This window comes from Capricornis sumatraensis, chromosome 20, assembly GCF_032405125.1.
Source record: "Capricornis sumatraensis isolate serow.1 chromosome 20, serow.2, whole genome shotgun sequence".
NCBI classification, from domain to species: Eukaryota; Metazoa; Chordata; class Mammalia; order Artiodactyla; family Bovidae; genus Capricornis; species Capricornis sumatraensis.
Window position 1 is genome coordinate 70,787,984 of NC_091088.1, and position 18,509 is coordinate 70,806,492.

General features: G+C 61.2%; 2 protein-coding genes across 2 annotated transcripts; both read left to right on the forward strand.

The window, feature by feature from the left end:
* The first annotated feature begins 817 nt into the window (after nt 1–817).
* Nucleotides 818–10,971, forward strand: ZNF324 (zinc finger protein 324). The gene is made up of 7 exons (XM_068993211.1): nt 818–930; nt 2,444–2,570; nt 2,866–2,982; nt 3,582–4,877; nt 5,019–5,205; nt 10,064–10,378; nt 10,893–10,971. Exons 1-7 carry the CDS (start codon nt 898–900, stop codon nt 10,969–10,971), a joined length of 2,154 nt encoding a protein of 717 aa, XP_068849312.1. The 5' UTR covers nt 818–897.
* A 393-nt stretch (nt 10,972–11,364) lies between these two features.
* Nucleotides 11,365–14,300, forward strand: ZNF446 (zinc finger protein 446). Its single transcript, XM_068992883.1, has 6 exons — nt 11,365–11,706; nt 11,788–11,989; nt 12,298–12,392; nt 13,468–13,549; nt 13,671–13,766; nt 13,921–14,300. The coding sequence occupies exons 1-6, from the start codon at nt 11,365–11,367 to the stop codon at nt 14,298–14,300; spliced, it is 1,197 nt and encodes a 398-aa protein (XP_068848984.1).
* The last annotated feature ends 4,209 nt before the right edge of the window (nt 14,301–18,509 follow it).

Below are 18,509 nucleotides of genomic sequence, written 5' to 3' on the forward strand. Positions count from 1 at the left end.
GTATCAAGGTGAGCAAAATTTAAGCCCAGATACTAATTGTATTAAGGAAATCAGTCCTGAATATTCATTGGAAGGACTGATTCTGAAGCTGAAGCTCCAATACTTTGGCCATATGATGCGAAGAACTGACTCATTGGAAAAGACCCTGATGCTGGGAAAGACTGAAGGCAGGAGAAGGGGACGACAGAGGATGAGATGGTTGGATGGCATCACTAACTTCAATGGACATGAGTTTGAGCAAGTTCCAGGAGATGGTGATAGACAGGGAAGCCTGGTGTGCTGCAGTCCATGGAGTCTTAAAGAGTCGGACACAAACTGAGCGACTGAACTGAACGCCAAAATGGATGCTCTCTCTTACAATACAAGGATTTACAAACAGCATCAATAATACAGACAGCTGGACGGCCGGCAACTCCACTTCCCAGCGTCCCTCGCGGTGACGCTTTGCCGTTGCCGTGGAGACAGGAGGGCCCCGCCCGCCGTGCCTGCAGGCAGGCGGAAGCCACGCCTCCCCGAAGTCTCTGCGCGTGCGTCCGCAACGCGCCACGGGCCAATGAGAGCTCACGAGATTGGACTTCGGGCGCCTGGGACTGTCACTTGGCTACCGGTGTCGGGCCACGCCGGTGACGGCCGGAGAGCGCAGGGTCGCGGCCGGCTTGGCTGGAGGGTCTTGTGACCCGAGGCGCGGGCAGCGAGGACGCGCGGGAGGAGACCCGAGGCGCGGGCGGCGGAGCCAGGAGGCCCACGTCTCGTAGCCAGCCTCAGTTTCCCCGGGTTCCGCGTGGGCTGCCGCCGAGCCGCGCGCTCTCTGGTTTCCACGCAGCCCCGACGCGGCGCCCTTGACGGACGGGGAGAGTGAGGCCCGCGTCTGGGCGCCCGCCCTTTCTGCAGGTTCCAATGGCGGCGACGGCGCAGCCCGACCAGGAGCAGGTGAGTAGCGAGAGCCCGGGAGCCCCACCCCACTTTGCTTCTTCCAGGGACCAGAGCCCCGCGCCGGGGAGGCACTTCACGTGAAGTCTTCCCCTCGCGCTTCGCCCTAGGCTCTGGTGTTCTGGCCGGTTGGGCGTACACTCGTGGGATCCCCACCTCTTGCAGCTAAGGGGGTGAGGTGTGAGTAGAACTTCCGAGGGGACGTTGCTCCGTGTACAAAAGCTAGGAGGGAAGCCTGAGTGTAGGCGCTTCCGAAACCGAAACTGCGGGACCGGGAGAGGATATGTCCGAAAGGTCAGGCCGAGGAGTTAAGACTGTCCCAGGGCACTGGGAGACTGGACATGCTTTAAGTCATGAGTTTTTCGGTTTCCCATCGTTTTCTGGATGGAGGGCGGCAGAGAGAGTGGCGCTGTGCAGGGAGCAGGCTGCGGCAGAGTCCGGGCAGTGGAGAGGAGAATTCTGTGTAGATAGGCTGGTGTAGCAAATGGGATGTGCCTGAGTGCCCAGTGGAAGGGCCATTCTAAGGTTTTCCGCGGAGCACCCCACAGGATGCAGGTGTGCGGCCAGGATTTGGGAGCTTCGCCTGAAATTGAAAACCCTTGATTACGTCCTTGCCTTGGGACTGTGTCAGTGACAACTGTCACTCAGTGGGACAGAGTGGGGGAGGGGGGAAGGAGGGGCTGTAGACAAAATTAGGCATTTGAAGGGAAAGTAGGTTTAAGGGGAAATTGGGAAGAGTCTATGGTATCTTAGAGTGGAGGTGTCGCATGGACTTGGAATTGTAGCTGTTCAAGGACAGTGTCCAGGTGTCCTGAGCGAGGCCGAGCCTGGGAATCAAACGTAGGAGGAGGGGATCTCATGGAGTCAGCCAGGGACAGGCATGGATACTTAGGGCTCTAGGGAGATGGAAATGGCTGGCAGTCCTGGGGCTCTTGGGGGAAGTCTGGCAGGTGGCTGAGGGAAAGGAGGCGGCAGCCGAGTGAGGAGGAAATAGAGGAGCTCTGACTGTGGGGGGAGGAGGGAAGTGGCTTCTGTGTGCCTGCCAGGTCTTTGGGATCTTGCCTATGGCGACTGCAGGGGATCAGCCAGCCCTCCGGTTCAAAGAGCAGCCTCGAAATGTTTCAGCAGGAGAGGGCATCCCTGCAGGGATGGGCAGGTCCTGGGGGCTCTGCTGCCGTCACTTGCAGTTACTTGTACAGGAGCAGCGGGGGCACCTTTGGGGTGGGTCAGCATTTGCAAAGGCTGGAGAATGGGTGGGCACCAGGGGCTTCCCTTGGGGCTTCCTCTGGCTTCCTCATGTAGATGATCAGGCGGGGTTAGAGAGGCATCTATGGCCTGGATAAGAAAGGCGGAGGGGCTCAGCCAGGTGAGGGGCGTTCCACCTGCAGAGCCTTGTTGTGGGGGGGCGGGGGTAGCAGCTGAGAGACGTGTGCAGAGGTAGCCTTCGGGGCAGAGAGCTGGGTCTTGGGTCACACAGCCATGCTTCACTGTGCCCACCTTCGGACTCTGGCAGGGCCTGATGGCCTTTGAGGATGTGGCCGTGCACTTCTCCCAGGAGGAATGGGGGCTCCTGGATACAGCGCAGAGGGCTCTGTACCGCCGGGTGATGCTGGAGAACTTCGCCCTCCTGGCCTCGCTGGGTAAGCTCTGGGTCCCCACACGAAGCCAGGCTGGGCTACCAGCACTAACCTCTCTTCGCCTGGCAGCCTGGGAGCAGCCGCGTGCCCGCTGGCCGAGCATCCCTGTTAGCTGTGGTGTCTCAGCACTCAGTCCCCTGCTATTGCTGCCAGCACGGTTTTCCTTGCTCGTGGGAGGAGGTGTGACCCTGCCCTGGGGTGTGCCCTCGGCCTCTTCATCCTCACAGAGGGTGCCGTCTGTGTCCCGCGAAGCCCTGGCCCCTCCGTCTGCCCCTCACTCGCCTGTCTTCTCCCGCAGGCCTGTCTGTGTCCCGGCCCCGCGTGGTCACGCAGCTGGAGCACGGCGACGAGCCCTGGGTTCTCAGTGGGGCGGACGTGACCCTGGCCCGGGATGCCCAGAGGAGGCCCCGCCGCAGTGAGTGGGGCTCGGGGTGTGGGCTGGAGGCTAGCCCTTGAGTTGGCTCCTTCCGCCTCCCTTCCCTGACGCGGTCCTCTCTGGCTTCCCACCCTCCTGACTGTTCACCTTCAGCCTCTTCTAGAGGCTCCGACTTTGGCCACCCTCGAGGGTGGCTCTGGGGCTGCCCCCAGGCTGTGGGGAGACCTGCCCAGGGTCCCACCCTCGGCCAGCGCGTGTAGCCTCAGACCCTTCCCGTCTTCCCTCGCCACCTCATCCGCGAGGCCATTTCTTTACGGGTGCATGGCTTCCTGAGCACTTGGGGTGGCCAGCTCCATTCCAGGCAGTGGGACACAGTCTTGCCCAGACCACTTGCGGTCTGGTCTTGGTGGGGTCCTGCATGGGAGAGGCAGTCAGTAGGTACTAGGGCTCAGGCAGTCAGTACCAGAGTTGGTGAGTGAGGAACGGAGTGGCCCGGGAGAACCCCGGGGCCAGCTCTGCCCCTGAAGGGAGTCAGGCCCCTGTCCCTCCCCCTCATCCACTCTGAGTCTGGGGTCCCCTCGCCCACCCCCGCAGCCTGCCCAGGATGACCCAGTCGTCCACCATTTCTGTGCCTGCAGGCTCCCCTCCTCTGGTGGAGGACGACGATGTTTCTGGAGAAGCCCCGTTCCCAGGGGCCTTCGGGGATGTCCTCCACACCGCGGGGGCCTATGAGAACGGGAAGATCCCCGAGGGTCGGCGCGGCATCTCCCCTTCCCGGGAGAGGAGACCCACTGGAGTGTCCGTGATCTACTGGGAGAGGCTCCGGCTGGGGCCGGGCAGCGGCGACGCCAGCGTGAGCCTCCGGTTGACCTCTTCTCTGCGGCCGCCGCCCGGGGACAAGGCCCTCACAGAGCACCCCGCGCCCAGCCAGCCGCCCCGGGTGTCGGAGCGGCGGAAGCCCTGGGCACGCGAGGCCCCCGGGGGAGCCTTCTCAAGAGCGCCGGGGCCTCCAGGAGCGCGAGGAATGGGCCCGGCCTGGCGTGGGCCACCTGGCTGGGCCGAGCTGGGTGAGGCGCGGCAGCCCGGGCCCGGCCTCCTCCCCGGGGAGAAGCCCTTCGAGTGCAGGGCGTGCAGCAAGGTGTTCGTGAAGAGCTCCGACCTGCTCAAGCACCTGCGCACACACACCGGGGAGCGGCCGTACGAGTGCGCGCAGTGTGGCAAGGCCTTCAGCCAGACGTCGCACCTGACGCAGCACCAGCGCATCCACAGCGGGGAGACGCCCTACAGCTGCCCGGCCTGCGGGCAGGCCTTCCGGCACAGCTCGTCGCTGGTGCGGCACCAGCGCATCCACACGGCCGAGAAGGCCTTCCGCTGTGCCGAGTGCGGCAAAGCCTTCAGCCACCGCTCCAACCTCAGCCAGCACCGCAAGATCCACGCGGGCGGCCGGCCCTATGCGTGCGCGCGCTGCGGCCGCAGCTTCTGCCGCAACTCACACCTCATCCAGCATGAGCGCACGCACACGGGCGAGAAGCCCTTCGCCTGCGCGCTCTGTGGGGCCGCCTTCAGCCAGGGCTCGTCGCTCTTCAAGCACCGGCGCGTGCACACGGGCGAGAAGCCCTTCGCCTGCCCGCAGTGCGGCCGCGCCTTCAGCCACAGCTCCAACCTGCGGCAGCACCGGCTGCTGCACACGGGCGAGCGGCCCTTCCGCTGCGCGGACTGCGGCAAGGCCTTCGCCAAGGGCGCTGTGCTGCTCAGCCACCGGCGCATCCACACGGGCGAGAAGCCCTTCGTGTGCGCGCACTGCGGCCGCGCCTTTCGCGAGCGCCCGGCCCTCTTCCACCACCAGAGGCTCCACACCGGCGAGAAGTCGGCGCGGCGGCCCCGGGCCGGCCCCCGCCCCCCGGCCAGGCCGCCTTCGGGGGCATCGCCCGAGGGTGCGCTGGGGCGGGAAGCCGGAGCCCCGCCACGTCGGGCCCAGCTACCATCCTGAGAACCACTGAGGCCTGAGGGCGCGGCCCGACCTTCCTCGGCCGCTGGTTGGGCCCTTCCGCGCGCAGAGGCCCCGTCCTCCGCAGAGGCCTCCACTCTGGAGGAGCTCGGCGCGGGCACTGGGGTTCCTCCTGCGCCTGGTGACGAGATCTGCCGCTTGTCGGCCACAGCTCACCCCTCCAGCCTCAAGCGGTCTGGCTGCAGAAAGGACGGGGTAGGCCTGCAGGCTGCTGCCGGTTCACGCGTGTCTTCACTGTGGTACCAGAACGGGAGGTGCTGGGCGGCGTGGAGGTGGTCTGGAGACGTTTCCGAGGTTTGCACCCAAACTAGAGGCTTTGTAGAGAACCGTTGCACCCCCGCCGCCGGGAGATCCCCCACCCCAGGCCTCAGTTCAGCCCGGGCTTCCTGGGAGCGGGCCCGTGGACAGGAGGCCTTGTGGGAGGTGGCTGTTGGCTTTAGAACCAGTGGCTGGGCTCTGAGCCTCAGCTCCCACCTCCGGGGAAGAGAAAACACTGAGGCTGCTGACGGCAGTCTGCAATCCCCGCAGGCTCCCGCCAGCTCCGCCTCTGCCTGCGGCGGTTTCTCCTGACAGCGCTGAGGGGCTGCTGGGGCTGGGGTCCCCACTCCCCAGAGGAGGCTGAGGCGCAGAGAGCTCGCCCCTTCACCCCACCCTTAGCCTGCCAGCTTGGAGGGTGAAGCCTGCCTGGCTCCCTGCACGAGGCTGACCCTCAGGAGGAGGGGAGTCCCCAGGGAGCTGGGGGGCAAGGTTCAGAGTGCCCGTTTCCTGGCTATGCTTGTTCCCTCAGATTGTGGTCCCGGCTTAGCTCCTACGTCCTGCCCTCCCTAAAGTCAGCACCATCCGAGCCTCTCCAGCCCCACTCCGCTGACGGGAGGTGACCACAGCAACAGGTTCAGAGGAGGCAGGTGGGCCACTTGCTTCTGTGGGACCCAGTGGCTGTGTGCCTGCCTGCGCCCCCCTCATGGGGCTGAAGACTTGCCACCACCTGAAGCTGTGTGTGGCGCCTTCTGAGACCCCTCCCCGGGGTGCCACAGCCCACCTGGTAGGACACTGAGGCAGACAAATGGGCTGGGGGCCCGGCTGGCTTCTTGTGGCCTTCCACCTGGGGCATCTCCACCCGGGGTCTCACCTCCAGGGAAGTTAACAGTGCATTTATTGGAGGGGGAAAAGACTAGAAATTATGGCTTGGAGGTACATTTTAAACTCTGCACGGCACTGTGCAGGTCCGCAGGCTCAGCCTCAGCCTCCAGGTCGTGGTTCAGAAGGTTCTGATAAGACAGAGTCCAGAGAGACTCCCTAATAAAGGTTTCTTTTTAGAAACATGAACAAAGTTGGCCTGGAGTGGGTTTATCTCAGCGTGATGCACACATGTTGTCGCAGGGCCCTGGCTTCAGGCCTGGTCCCTGTGAGGGGCTGCAGGGTAGAGGTGCAGCCTGTCTGTTCCCTGAGCAGTCGGGGACCCGGACGGGGCGGGGCTGCCCCACGCTGCAGCTCTGCTGGGAGATGAGCCCTTGTGGGTCCAGACCCTGGAATCTGAGGCTGTGGCCGTATGCGGTGATCCAGAAGGTTGGCCCCAGCCCAGTGAGTGCTCCAGCTCCATCACCTCAAGACCTCACAGGTGTGAGGTCAGAGACATGATACCCTCAAGTCTCCCCCTGCCAAGCAGGCTGCCACCCCTGAAACCTCACAAGTCTTTGAAGGAAAGAGACTTGTAGGTAGGGAGAGGGGTCACACAGGGCCAGGCTCCCCAAGACTCCTCAGCGGCAGGTCCTCTGAGCCAGTGTCCAGCCGTCTTGGGCCCAACCTCTCTGCCCTGATCCTTGCCTTGGCTGGCTCTGTCTTGTCTCCCGCTAGGCGGGCCTCCATGAGGGAGCATTGAGCAGGTCACATCGGGGTCTGTTGGTGTGGCTGTGCGATGCAAGCAAACCCCACAGCTCACAGAGTGCTGTGGAAGGAGCCCGTGGGACTCAGAGCAAAGGTGCCTGTTGAGTATCAAACAGGTTCCCAGAGAGCCAGTCACATGCAAACTTTGTTGCATCTCAGAAGCTCCTGGAACCTGGTTTCCGCCCTGAGCCCTGCTGAGCCCTGCTGACCCCTCAAGCCAGGCCTGGTGCCCTGTCCAGCCTGCTTCCTGCTTCACTGAGCTTTTCTTGCCGTGTGGTTGGCCCCTACTAGCCCAGCTCCTCCACCCTCCTCGAGTCTACCCTCCCAGTACCGAGGGGTGATCAGAGGCCCCAGCACTGTTCCTAAAGGAACAGCGACAATAAGTGCCCCCCTGCCCCTATGTCTGGGCCCCAGATTTGTCCTCCAAACCTTTGTGGTCATGTTGGGCTGTGTCCTGCCAGGCTGACCCCTCTGCTTAACCCAGAATGTGTTATGACTATAAGCTTTTGTGGGCTTTCTAGGTCAAGATGATGGACTGAACACATGCATCTTACTTGGTCCAGAAACCCACTGAAACCACAGGGAGCGTTTGAAACACTAACCTTTGGGAATTCCCTGGCAGTACAGTGGTCAGGCGCCACTTGCCAGGGTCCAGCCCCGGTGGATCCAGGGTAGTTCGAAGGGGAGACGGAATCGGTGTCCTAGGAAAAAACTTATTTAATTACAGATATAAAGAGAGATTAGAAATGGATAGTGTAGTAGGAAATATTAGTGGAGAAAAAGAGGCTAAATAACTTGGTTTACGTGGGATACCAATAAAACTCCAAGACAAGGAATTTGCCCCATCTACGTTGGGCCACCAGCGCCACTTGAATATCGGAAGGTGCCCCTCCTTGGGCTCCTTCTCGCGTGGAACTTAAAAGCCGGGGCAAGTAAGTAGACATGGTGAGCACCCACGCTCCAGATGGGAATTCAGCCAGAAAAATGGGGAGCAAGAAAGAACGACACGGGGGAACCAGTCTTTCCAGAAACTGATCCGATTTCTTTATTTTTGAGGTTTGCTTATATACCTTTTGTTACACACAGAGACAAATGGAAATTTTAAAGTCACGCGAGAGTCAGCAGTCCTGACCTTTATCAAAATCAGGTGCTTCACATAAATGTATAAAAAAAAGTCTTAGGGGTTTTACATCATCTTCTGGCCATGAGGCCTGCTGACATTTTACGACCCTTTCTTTCTGATAACGGTCAGTTAACCAGAAAACTTATTTTTTCTAAGGGTGTTTTTTCCTAAACCAGGCGCCACCCTCTGAAGGTACCAGATAAAGTTGCATTCCTATAGGGTGAGGGTGTAGTGGGTTACAACTAAGAAAGGAATTTATTTAACCTAAGGTTAACATGATTAATCTTAAAGGTTAATACTTATTTCTCCTATATGCTAGTTATATTCATTATAAGGGCAGGGAATATGGAGATTTAGCAGCAAACATCAGCCCAACAAAGGAAAACCCTTCACCAATGTTCCCCTTAAGATCTGTTTAGTCTTAAGATAGTGATAAAGTTTCATTTTTGCATAGCAAGGACACAGTGATTTATAACAAAGTACAGTGATCTGTAACAAAAGAGAAAATCCATTAACTCAAAAGGTCTAGTGTTGCTAACATCAAAAACTACTATATTTCCTTTTCTATATTCCAAATACATTAATATATTCCCAGGTGCCTAAGGATATGGAGGCCTGGCGGCAATCATTGACTCAACAATGAGAAAAGCCCTATGCTAACTAAGACTTTCAAAATACTCCAAACTCTCTGTGCTGTTTATGGTTGAGAGGTTGTCACACAAGCTAGTCTGTCAGCAGAGAGGTTTGACCTGAGACACCCTTGTCACACCCAGGGCAGGGAATTAGCAATTATTGGCACAACAAATGAAAAACCCTTCACCAATATAATTCCTAACCAACCCACTATACCAATAATTTCTAACTTCCCAAAAGAATCTGCCTTTAGTAAGTCTAAAACGTCTCGTGCCTCTCACGATTGGGAGGCTGTAAACAATCACATGTGGCCGGACGAACCTGTACAGGCAGGCTAGATAACCTTCAGAGGAGTTCGTAAGTCGAAACACTCTTGTCACACCCAGGGATTTTTATTGACTTGGAGCTGTAAGTTAACTCCTTCTCTGAGAGAGGTAATGGGGGGGTCAGCCCCCCGTAAAGTCAGAGGTGTATAGGTGAGAGTGTGAAACAGTAAAGTAGGCAGACTCTGGTTTGGGGGGTACATGCTCGGGAATAGGGGGTTTCCTGAGGCTCAATCCCGCCTTTGCGTATGCCGAAGCCTCCTTCCTCATGACCTTTGCCATGGGCGGAGTTCCTCACGCTGGCTCCTGGCATCAAGCTTCCATTGCTGGGGGCCCAGGGTTCGATCCCTAGTTGGGGAACTAGGATCCCACATTCTGCGTGGTGTGGCCAATAAGTAAATAAAATACAAACCCGCAAGTAGGATCGTGAAAGAGGAGGCAATGGCATGCGGAAGCTAGGAGTGGGTGGAAATCGAGGAGCTAGTACCGATTTGGAGAAAAGCCAAATACTGAGTTGGCGCTGGCGGACGTGCAGGGTGATCCCACCAGGCTCACGCTGTAGAAATCCAGAAGGCTTGAAAACCAGCAGCCCTCTGGAAGGGTAGACCCAAAACAAACATGACTGAGGGAAAGCTCCCGAATAGGCTGTTAGAGCTCCAGCTCTCCCCACATGGTAGATGGTGGAAGAGACCTTTCTTTGCAGGACTGATCTAGCTGAAGGCACGTCTGAGAGTCTGAGGATATAGATTACGGGACAATTTCCTCATCAGCAGATGTGCCTGCTGTGCCCGCACACCCGCAGGGCGCTCAGTGGTAGTCGAATGAAGGACCCCAGTGCCACCCTCGCTGGAGAAATTCCTGGGGAAGGCGGAGAACGCCCATGGGTTAGGCGAGCCTTCCCGGCAGGCCCCTGCTTCCTCCTGGGACCCCGAGAGGCGAGTCTCTGGGAAACTGCCGGCCGCCCGGGAGGGCAGGGCCACGCTCCGGCGGTCGCCTTGGAAATAGCGGGAGGCGGGCCGCTGTGCTCCCGCGGTAACCAGGGCGACCGCCGGCGCCCAGAAGGAAGTTGCAGGGAGAGCACCCGGGCGGAGCGCCAGCCTGATTGGCCGAGAGGTCACGCCCCGCCCCGCCTCACCTCTCGGCCAATAGGTGCCGGCCTGCTGTGCTCATGCGCAACGTCCGGAGGTCCCGTCCATCTCTGCAGTTGGTGAGTCTTCGGGAGCGGGTGCAAAGGGAGAGCGGCTGCTGGGACAGGGCGGGAGCCCCCCGAAGCCCGCGGCGCTGCAGATGCCACTCGGAGGAACGGGGCGCCCCTCAGTCGTGCGAGGCCTCCGAGAAACAGCACCTGCTCCGAGGCCGCTCCTCTGCTCGCGTGCTGAGGCTCATGGGAAACGTAGTCCGACGGGAGGGGGCGGGGCTTCGGAGCAGACGTGTGATTGGCCAGGGCGGCGTCGCCGAGGCAACGCGCGAAGGGCAGGCTGATGGGGCAGTGGGGGGCGGGGCCTCAGAGCAGACACGTGATTGGCCAGGGCCGCGTCGCCGGGGCAACGCTCGAGGGGCGGGCCCATGTGGGGGGGGGGGTCCCGCGGAAGGGGGCGGGGCCGCTCACCTCAGTGGCTCGGGATGGCGGGGTGAGCGCCGGCGGGCTAGGCGCACGAGCCCTTCCCGCCGCCGCCCGACGCGCGCGGGGCGGCCTGCCCCCGAGCCTTCATCTGGGCCCCTCCTCCGTGTGTGGCGCCGTCCCTTCCTTGCGGAGGACCCCCGTCTCCCCTCCGTCTGTGGAAGTCTAGCTTTGGGGGTAGGGCCCGGTCCAGCCTGTCGGAGAGGCATGTGGACGCGTCTCCCTGCGGACCCTCAGGGCCGGGACGCGGTGGCCCGCGGAGCGCCCCATACAGCCCTAGGCTCTGGTTTGCTTGGCTTCCGCCTTTCACACGTACGGTCCACACGGTGTGAGTCACGCACAGCTGTCCGGTGTCAGCGAGCACGGTGTCTCGGGGTCCACGTCGGCCCCTGCTTCGGCCGTGGCGCAGGTCAGCTTCTCGGGGTGCCTCTGTTGAATCAGCGTGACCCGGAGAGGGAGGAGACGGGTAGCCTGTTCTCACCCTGGCTCCCCCACTCTCGGCTTCTCGGCCTGACCCTGGAAGCCTGGGGTAGCTCCCCTGGCCTTGCGTTCAGCATCATCTAGCTGTTCCCTGGAAGCTCCATCCGACTCCAAGTGGTTCACAAGGCTTCCTTCTGCTCTTAGTTCCAGCTCTTGTGACCTTTCCTTCCACGAAACTTTCCTCAGTTTAGCGTCGAGCATCCCCACACTAGGGTCCTCTCTGTCCAGACATCAGCAGCAGCACCACCACCCCTGGGCTGCAAGCAGCTGCCTCACCTTGGCTGTGGCCTTGTGGCTGGCACTCTGACCCCTCTTTCCTGCAGGTGGCTCCAAGAAGATTCCCCTCACAATGCCATCCCCACTGGGTCCCCCGAGTCTGCCTTCTCTGGACCCCGAGGCCACCCCGGAGGATCCCGAGATGGCACGCCAGCGCTTCCGGGGCTTCTGCTACCGGGAGGTGGCCGGTCCCCGGGTGGCCCTGGCCCGGCTACAGTTTCTGTGCCGCCAGTGGCTCCAGCCCGAGGTGCACTCCAAGGAGGAGATACTGGACCTGCTGGTGCTGGAGCAGTTCCTGGGGGCGCTGCCCCCTGAGATTCAGGCCTGGGTGCGGGGCCAGCAGCCAGGCAGCCCTGAGGAGGCCGTTGTCCTGGTCGAAGACCTACAGCGTGACCCTGGGCAGCTGCTGGGCTGGGTGAGTGTGGTCGTGGTGGCTTCTCTGAGGGACAGAGTGAACCTAGCACCCCAATGAACCTAGCACCTCCCTCGCCCGCAGATTACAGCGCACGTCCTGCAGCAAGCTGTGCTCCCAGCGACACAGAAGACAGAGGAGTCGCTGGGGGGTGTCCACCCCTCAGGGACAGTGGAGCCCCTCAGGGAAGCCTCTGGGGAGGCGCCAAAGGGTGCCCAGATGGAGGGCAGTGCCCACTTCAGCTGCAGCGTGAAGGAGGAGCCTGATGGCTACGTGCAGGAGACAGGTGAGGTGCGGGTGCACGAGGTCCGGGGCCCCTTGAGAGTGTGGGGGGGGGGTCCAGGAGAGGTTGTGCGGAGACTGGGGGCTCCTGGAGTGGGTCTGGCATCCCCAGCTGGGAGGCAGGCCCCACGAGGACTGGGTCCCCCGGAGGCTGGAGGGAAGGGCTGGCTGGCTGCCTGCCGTGTGCCTGGCACACAAAGAGCATGCCTTCCTGCTGCTAGAGGAGGGCCCAGGCTACAGCACCAACGCCAGCTCCTTGCCTGCCCTGGCTCGCAGGGACAGCCCCTGACCCCTGCCTGCCTGGCTTCCTAGCATCCTCCAGCCCCCCACCTCCAGCCCAGTCCCACAAGGAGCACGTCGAACAACAGGAACCGACCTCCACACCCTTCCAGCCACCCCGGCTTCAGGTGAGCAGCCCCCGGTTGGCGAGTGCAGCCCCGCTGCAGGAAGAGGGTGTCCTCAGGGGCTGCTCTCTGTCCTGCCGGATGTCCAGGCTCCTTGGCGAGTGCTTCCTGTCCTCTCTGCTGCCGCGAAGTGGAGTTGGTATCAGGGTACCCCTGGCAGGGCGTCGGGGACAGAACAGTGCTTGGAAAGAATTCTGGTCTCAGGGAACTGGGAACCTGGTTTAGAGTGATGGGAACTGGCAGAGGTGGGCTTCGCACTTACAGCCGTGAGACGGGGGTTGGCAAGAGTCCTGCCCCGGCACCCGGGGTGAACCCTCATGGGCATGTGCAGAGCGGACAGGGTCCCCAGTGTGGCAGGAAAGCCTGAGTGACACCCAGCAGTCTGGCCTCCCTGCACACCCGAGATCAGAATAGAGACACTCTTACCAGGAAATGGCCCGGGAACTTCATCCAAGGCCAATCAGCCCTCAGCTGCAGCCAGCTGGGCGTGGAAGCCCCTGTCGCCTGGAGGGCTTGGGTCCTGAGTGCCGGCAGCAGGGTCTTGTCCTTTCCCAGTGACACTGTTCCTAACCCTTTCCGCACTGAGAAGCTCGCGAGGACCCAGCCGCAGCCTGAAGGCCCAGTTGCAGCAACCACAGCCGGCCCAGCTGTGTCTGGAGGTGCGAGGCCATGCCTGCCCTCTGGCTCTCCAGCCTCCCTGCAAGTTCGCTGAGGCCCTGGGCACTTTGCCTGAGGGTCTCTGTTGCCCTTGAAACCAGAGGCAGGGGAGAGGTGGTTGGGGTCCCCACCATTCCCTGGCCTTTTGCTCCGTGCAGCACACGCAACCCCAGGGCCATCCGGGGGTCCTCAGCTTCCTTCTGTGCGGCCAGAGCCTGGGGTGGGGCAGCTGAGGGTGACTGGTGAGCCAAGAGGCAGCTCCCTTCCTGGGCCTGCATCTGCAGCGCTCAGTGGTTCCCATCTCAGCAGGTGAGGCTGAGGTAACCTGCCACCCCTCAGGGGACCAGCAAGGCTCTGGCCAGGATCGGCCTGGTGGGTGCGGGGTCGACAGTTCTGTGGGTGATGGGTTGTGTCCCTGCAGGAGTGGCGGCTCCTGGAGCCGTCCCAGAAGGAGCTGAACTGGGATGTGATGCTGGAGAAGTACGGCACGGTGGTGTCCCTGGGTGAGGCCCCCTCTCCTTCTCTGGGCCCTTGGGCGCACCTTGCCTCCCAGCGCTTCCCAAGGGCCCCCCCTCCCCTTATTCGTGCGAACCCCTCACCTGATGGGCCCCCTACCTCAAGCAGGGTTGACGCACCCCCTGCCTGAGTCGCGCACCGAGTCGCAGCCGGAGGTGCTGAGCTCCGGATCCGGATCCGAGGGTCGGAGAAGCCTCCACCCAGGTGAGTGACCTCTCGAGGTCCCTTGGTGGGGGTAGGGGTGCAGGTGCGGGTGGGGCAGGGGCGGGGGTGGAGGATGGGGGCGGGCGGGGTGCCCAGGCGGCCCTGGCTGGACAGTGCTGGGTCCCCAGGTGACCTGGCCCCCTCTGCTCCCCAGGAGATGAGAGTGAGGGCCGGCCTGGCGGCCCCGAGGCTCTGCCGCCACCGCCGCCGCCAAGGAGCAAGCCCTACACGTGCACTCAGTGTGGCGGGGCTTTCGACTGGAAGTCGGTGTTCGTCATCCACCGCCGCGCGCATGCCGGCAGCCCGTGCACAGAGAAGCCACCGGCCGGCCCGCCCCCGCGTGCGCTCCCGGGCCCACGCGGCTATGCCTGTGAGGAGTGTGGCCACAGCTTCAGCTGGAAGTCGCAGCTGGTTATCCATCGCAAGGGCCACGCCAGCCAGCGGCGCCACCTCTGCGCCGACTGCGGCCACAGCTTCGACTGGAAGTCCCAGCTGGTCATCCACCGCAAGAGCCACCGGCCCGAGGCCCCTTGAGTGCAGGAAGGGCGGCCTCCCCATCCCTGCGCCGGTGCGACCTGGAGACCTGGAGGCCGCCCAGGACCCTGGAGCAGGTCAGAGTCCCAGGGGATACCCCGGCCCCCCTCAGTCTCCCCCCGGAGCCAATGCTCCCTGTCTCCTGCCTCCCCCACCCCAGCTTTCTGAGAGGCCTGGGCTCCAGGCCTCCGCCGGCCCAGTGCCGCCAGGGGACTTGCAAGCTCCCACCGGTGACCTAGTGCAGGCTCCCCCGACCTCTGGGACCACTTGGCTTGGTGACCAGGCCTCTCCCACTCCTCCTGCAGAAGCTGGGCCCGAGGTCTGAGTGTGGACGGGCCAGGAAGCCCAGGAGAGCATGGCCCGCTTCTGTCTGCAGCCAGCTGCAAAGCTGAAGTTTAGCCACTGTGCGTTTTAGAGTTTTAACAGATTCCAGTTTTAAACTGGAGACATTTCTGCAGAAGAATCCTGGTGTCTAGTCTCTGCTGGTTGGATCAGAGCGCCTGCCCTCCCGCCCAGCCCCTAGAGCTGCCGAGCACCTGACCCCCGAGCCGGGCCAGCGTCCAGCCCACCTGCTCCTTGGCCACACACCCCACTGCTGGCTTTGTTGTCCCTGCCTGAGTGGACGTGAAGGGAACGTCTCTCCAAGGATTTCTGGACAAGGATGGGCTCTGAGAACAGATATCACTTAGGCCTGTAGGCCGGCGGCTCAGGGCTGTGTCCCCACAGCCTGCACAGTGGGTCACCCCCGGCGGCCTGTTTGGGTCGTGGGCAGTTGTTCAGGTCTCGGCCAGCATCCTGTGGTACTTTGCTACTGCTGCGACGGCTTGAGACAACACGTGTATCCTCTTGGGACTCTGGATGTCAGTCACGGTGTCAGCAGGACTGGTTCCTCCTGAAGTCTCTAAGGGGGAATCCACTGCAAGAGTTTTTCTAGCTTGTAGAGGCCACTGCGCCCCTGGGTTTGTGACCGTTCACTCCATCGGCAACGCTCGCCGTGGATGGTGCGGTCCCACACTGCCTCCTCCTTGTCAGGCCCTCGGGGCTGCGTCCAGAGTCCCCAGTAACCGTGGTGATCCTCATCTCAGGACCACACAGCTTCCCCGTCCACCCACCCTCCTGCTCTCATCTGCACAAGCCCTTTGCGTGTGAGGTGACATTCACGGCTCCAGGTGTTAGGACGTGGACGTCTTGGGGGCTGTTAACTTGGTGCACTTCGGGGCTCCATTCTGCTCTAAAACAAGCATTTTGTGGGAGGTGATTTCAGGGAAACAGATGCGCCCAAGAATTGAGCCCCCTGCAGACTCGGGCACATGCAGGGGTTCCAGGAGGGTGTTGAGTGCTGCAGTAACCATTGTTACTGGGCAAGGTGGAGGACGCCTGGATGGGGGTGGGGGGCTTACTGCAGCCTGAAACCGGGAGGGAGAAGCCTTCACCCCAGGAACCCACCTCCTCCATGCCCAGCCTTCTGGGACCTTTGAGCTGTTGACCATACTCAGGCCTGGGGAAGCACGGCCAGGCTGAAGGTGGAACTGAGCACCGGTGATCTCGTTACCGCATCCAGGCTTGTATCGTTCACTGCATGACAGGCCGATGAACTGAGAGCCTGAGTGGTTAGGGCAAGGAGTCGCGCCTGTATTCAAAAAGCCGGCAAACTGAGACGATAGGAGGCTTGTGCCCCAAAGAACCGTCTCGTCTGTGTTAAAATCCAGGCTGCTCTTACACTGAAAGGGGATAGAGTCAGGTGAAACATTTCCTGGTTCAGAGGGGATGTGTTCATTTCCTCCTCCCTGTAGACATTCACAGGTAGGTGTGGTCAGGAGGTCTCCTGTGAGCTAAATGAAGGAATTCTAGCTTAAATGCTCACTACCTGTGAGTCAGGGCTCCCAGAGTTGGGCTATTATGTATAATTTAAGCTTAGATGCAGCATTCCTCTAGTGACTGACTCAGGTGACAGAATTCAAAGGTTCTTCCTCATTATAACACAGTCTGGCTGGCAGCCAGAGGTGAGGTCTGTGCTGGGGTCACAGAGGAAGGTGCCAGGGCAGGGCCCAGTCACACACAGATGGTGAGGGGCGGGTGGGGGTGGATGGGCAGCATTCTTGGGAGATTTTCCTTATTTGAAAGTAGTTTCTGTTCACTTAGAAAAGTCTGAAATATACCAGAGGACAAAGGTCACGAAAACGGTCGCTGATGCCGCTGTTCTCGCGTTCACGCGGGGTGGGGCTTTACAGCGGGAGAGGCCCCTGCGCGTTCTGGGCCGCGCCCTTCCCGCCCACCTCCCCGCGCTGCTAAAAACGGGACGTGCCGTGATGCCCAGGAGATTCCACTTCCTGGGTTCCCGCCAGGCCCTGACGGTTCCTTGTCCGCCTCCCTCGCGGCTCCCGGTGCCATGAGGACACACCTGAGCAGACCCTCTGGGAGCAACCTGCGTGTTTCCTCAAAACAGACTCCCACAGAGTGGGAGTGGCGAGTTTTCTCGAGCGTCGGATTTCTGTTCTTGTGATTTTCTTTTTCTTCTTGTTTTAAGAAACAAAACAGATTACAGTTCTGAGGTCAGGAGGCAGGCATAGGTCGCGCAGGCCTGCTTTCCTTCTCTGGTCTCTGGGAGAACCATCGCTCCACTTTTCCACCCTAGAGGCGGCCTGTGTGTCGCGCTCACCGCCCTTCCCCAAACCTGCTAGGCTGGCAGTGGCCGCTCAGTGCTCAAGGGGGCTCGCCCGACGCTCTCCTCTGCTCTCCTTTTCCACCTCTAAGGAAACTCGCTATCCTTAGAGGGTGGGCCCACCTGCATCATCTCGAACAGTCCCCCTGTCTCAGGGTCAGTTGGTGGGGTAAGGGGTTTTTAAATTCTCCACGGACTCACCAGCGTCTTCCGGACACATGGGCCCCACCCGCCTTCCCTCCGGAAGGAAAGGCTCCCAGCGGCAGAGGCCCGAGAACGTCGTGGACTCGCTTTTCCAACCCTCCTTTTCCATCTGCGGGCAGAGCCCACGAACTCTGTGTCTCTGCGGACCGCAGGCAGGCTCCGGCGCCACCCACGTGCTTGGGTGTGTGCGTCGCCCTGTTGGCGCGGCCTCGCGCATCACGGGGTCACATCCGTCACTGTCTTCCATCGGCTTTAGACCGCTTGCCCCAGCCAGCTCCGCAGCACGGTCACCCTGCCTCTTGCCGTTGTAACTCAGCCGATCCTCCTCGGCCAGCCTCCCGGGCACCCCGCACCCCAGCATCGCCTGGGCTGCCGCTGGGCCGAGACTGTGGGCGGCGGCGGCGTTTTCCCGCCCGCTCCCAGCTGCTCGCTTCCCACCCCGTCTCATCTGGTCCTCGAGGCCGCCGAGAGCCTCCATCCTCAGCTGGGCCTCCCTCCAGCCCCGTCTCCTTCCTCTGACGTTGCTCCCGGGTTAAGCCTGCTGGAGGCGACCCAGTGGTTGGCCGAGCCGCAATCGGACGCGGGTCATCTGACAGCTGCACCAGCGGGTGTAGGAGGGAGGCTAAAAGTAAGGCCTGATTCTGGTGCCTCCGTAACACCAGAAACCAGGAGAGCCTCAAAGGGCAGTCAGCAAATCCCCTTCCCCTGCTCCCCATGCTGTTCCTGGTAAGAGCCCCGAGTCAAACAGCTCCCCTCGAGTGACATTCCCCCCCAAAGCCGGCAGTCACCCCAATAAGCCAGTCACACCCTCAGCAGGAGTCAGAGGCCCCCCAGCCTCTCCTGACTACAAAGCCTGCCTCCCCCTGGTCCCGCGGGCACGTGACCCTGCGTGGTGGGAGGTGCTAACCTCCACGTGTTGTGTGTTCAGCCATCTTGAGAGTTCTAGGGCTGGTTGAGCAGGAGATGGTTACAACGCTGGGCCCAGGAGCAGGCTGCCCGCCACGGGCACCATGGCACTCGATGAAGATGCACCAGAGGCAGGTAGGGTACCACACCCCTAAGCTACTGAGCAAGGCTGGGGAGAGCGGGGCAGGAGAGCAGGATGCTGGCCTGGGTCACGGCTTTGAAGAGACGCCCCAAACTCAGCCAGCAAGGTAGGTAAAGGCTTAATATTCTAAAAAGTAATGCACACGTTGTAAAATGTTAAATTGCAGTGTAGAGATTTCTCAGCTTTATGGAGACAGCCCTGTGCCATGCAATTCACTCCTTGCAGGTATACAATGCAGTGGTTTTTAGTGTATTCACAGGGCTGTGCCTCAATCATCACAGGTTTAGAACTTCCT

Bases quoted from the DNA above. Each gene is read 5' to 3' on its own strand.
- ZNF446 (XM_068992883.1), top strand. From the start codon at position 11,365: ATGCCATCCCCACTGGGTCCCCCGAGTCTGCCTTCTCTGGACCCCGAG. The intron at 11,990-12,297 runs GTGAGGTGCGGG...CTGGCTTCCTAG, and splicing joins TGGCTACGTGCAGGAGACAG to CATCCTCCAGCCCCCCACCT. The intron at 13,767-13,920 runs GTGAGTGACCTC...TCTGCTCCCCAG, and splicing joins TCGGAGAAGCCTCCACCCAG to GAGATGAGAGTGAGGGCCGG.
- ZNF324 (XM_068993211.1), top strand. From the start codon at position 898: ATGGCGGCGACGGCGCAGCCCGACCAGGAGCAG. The intron at 2,571-2,865 runs GTAAGCTCTGGG...CTTCTCCCGCAG, and splicing joins CGCCCTCCTGGCCTCGCTGG to GCCTGTCTGTGTCCCGGCCC. The intron at 4,878-5,018 runs GTGCGCTGGGGC...CGTCCTCCGCAG, and splicing joins TTCGGGGGCATCGCCCGAGG to AGGCCTCCACTCTGGAGGAG.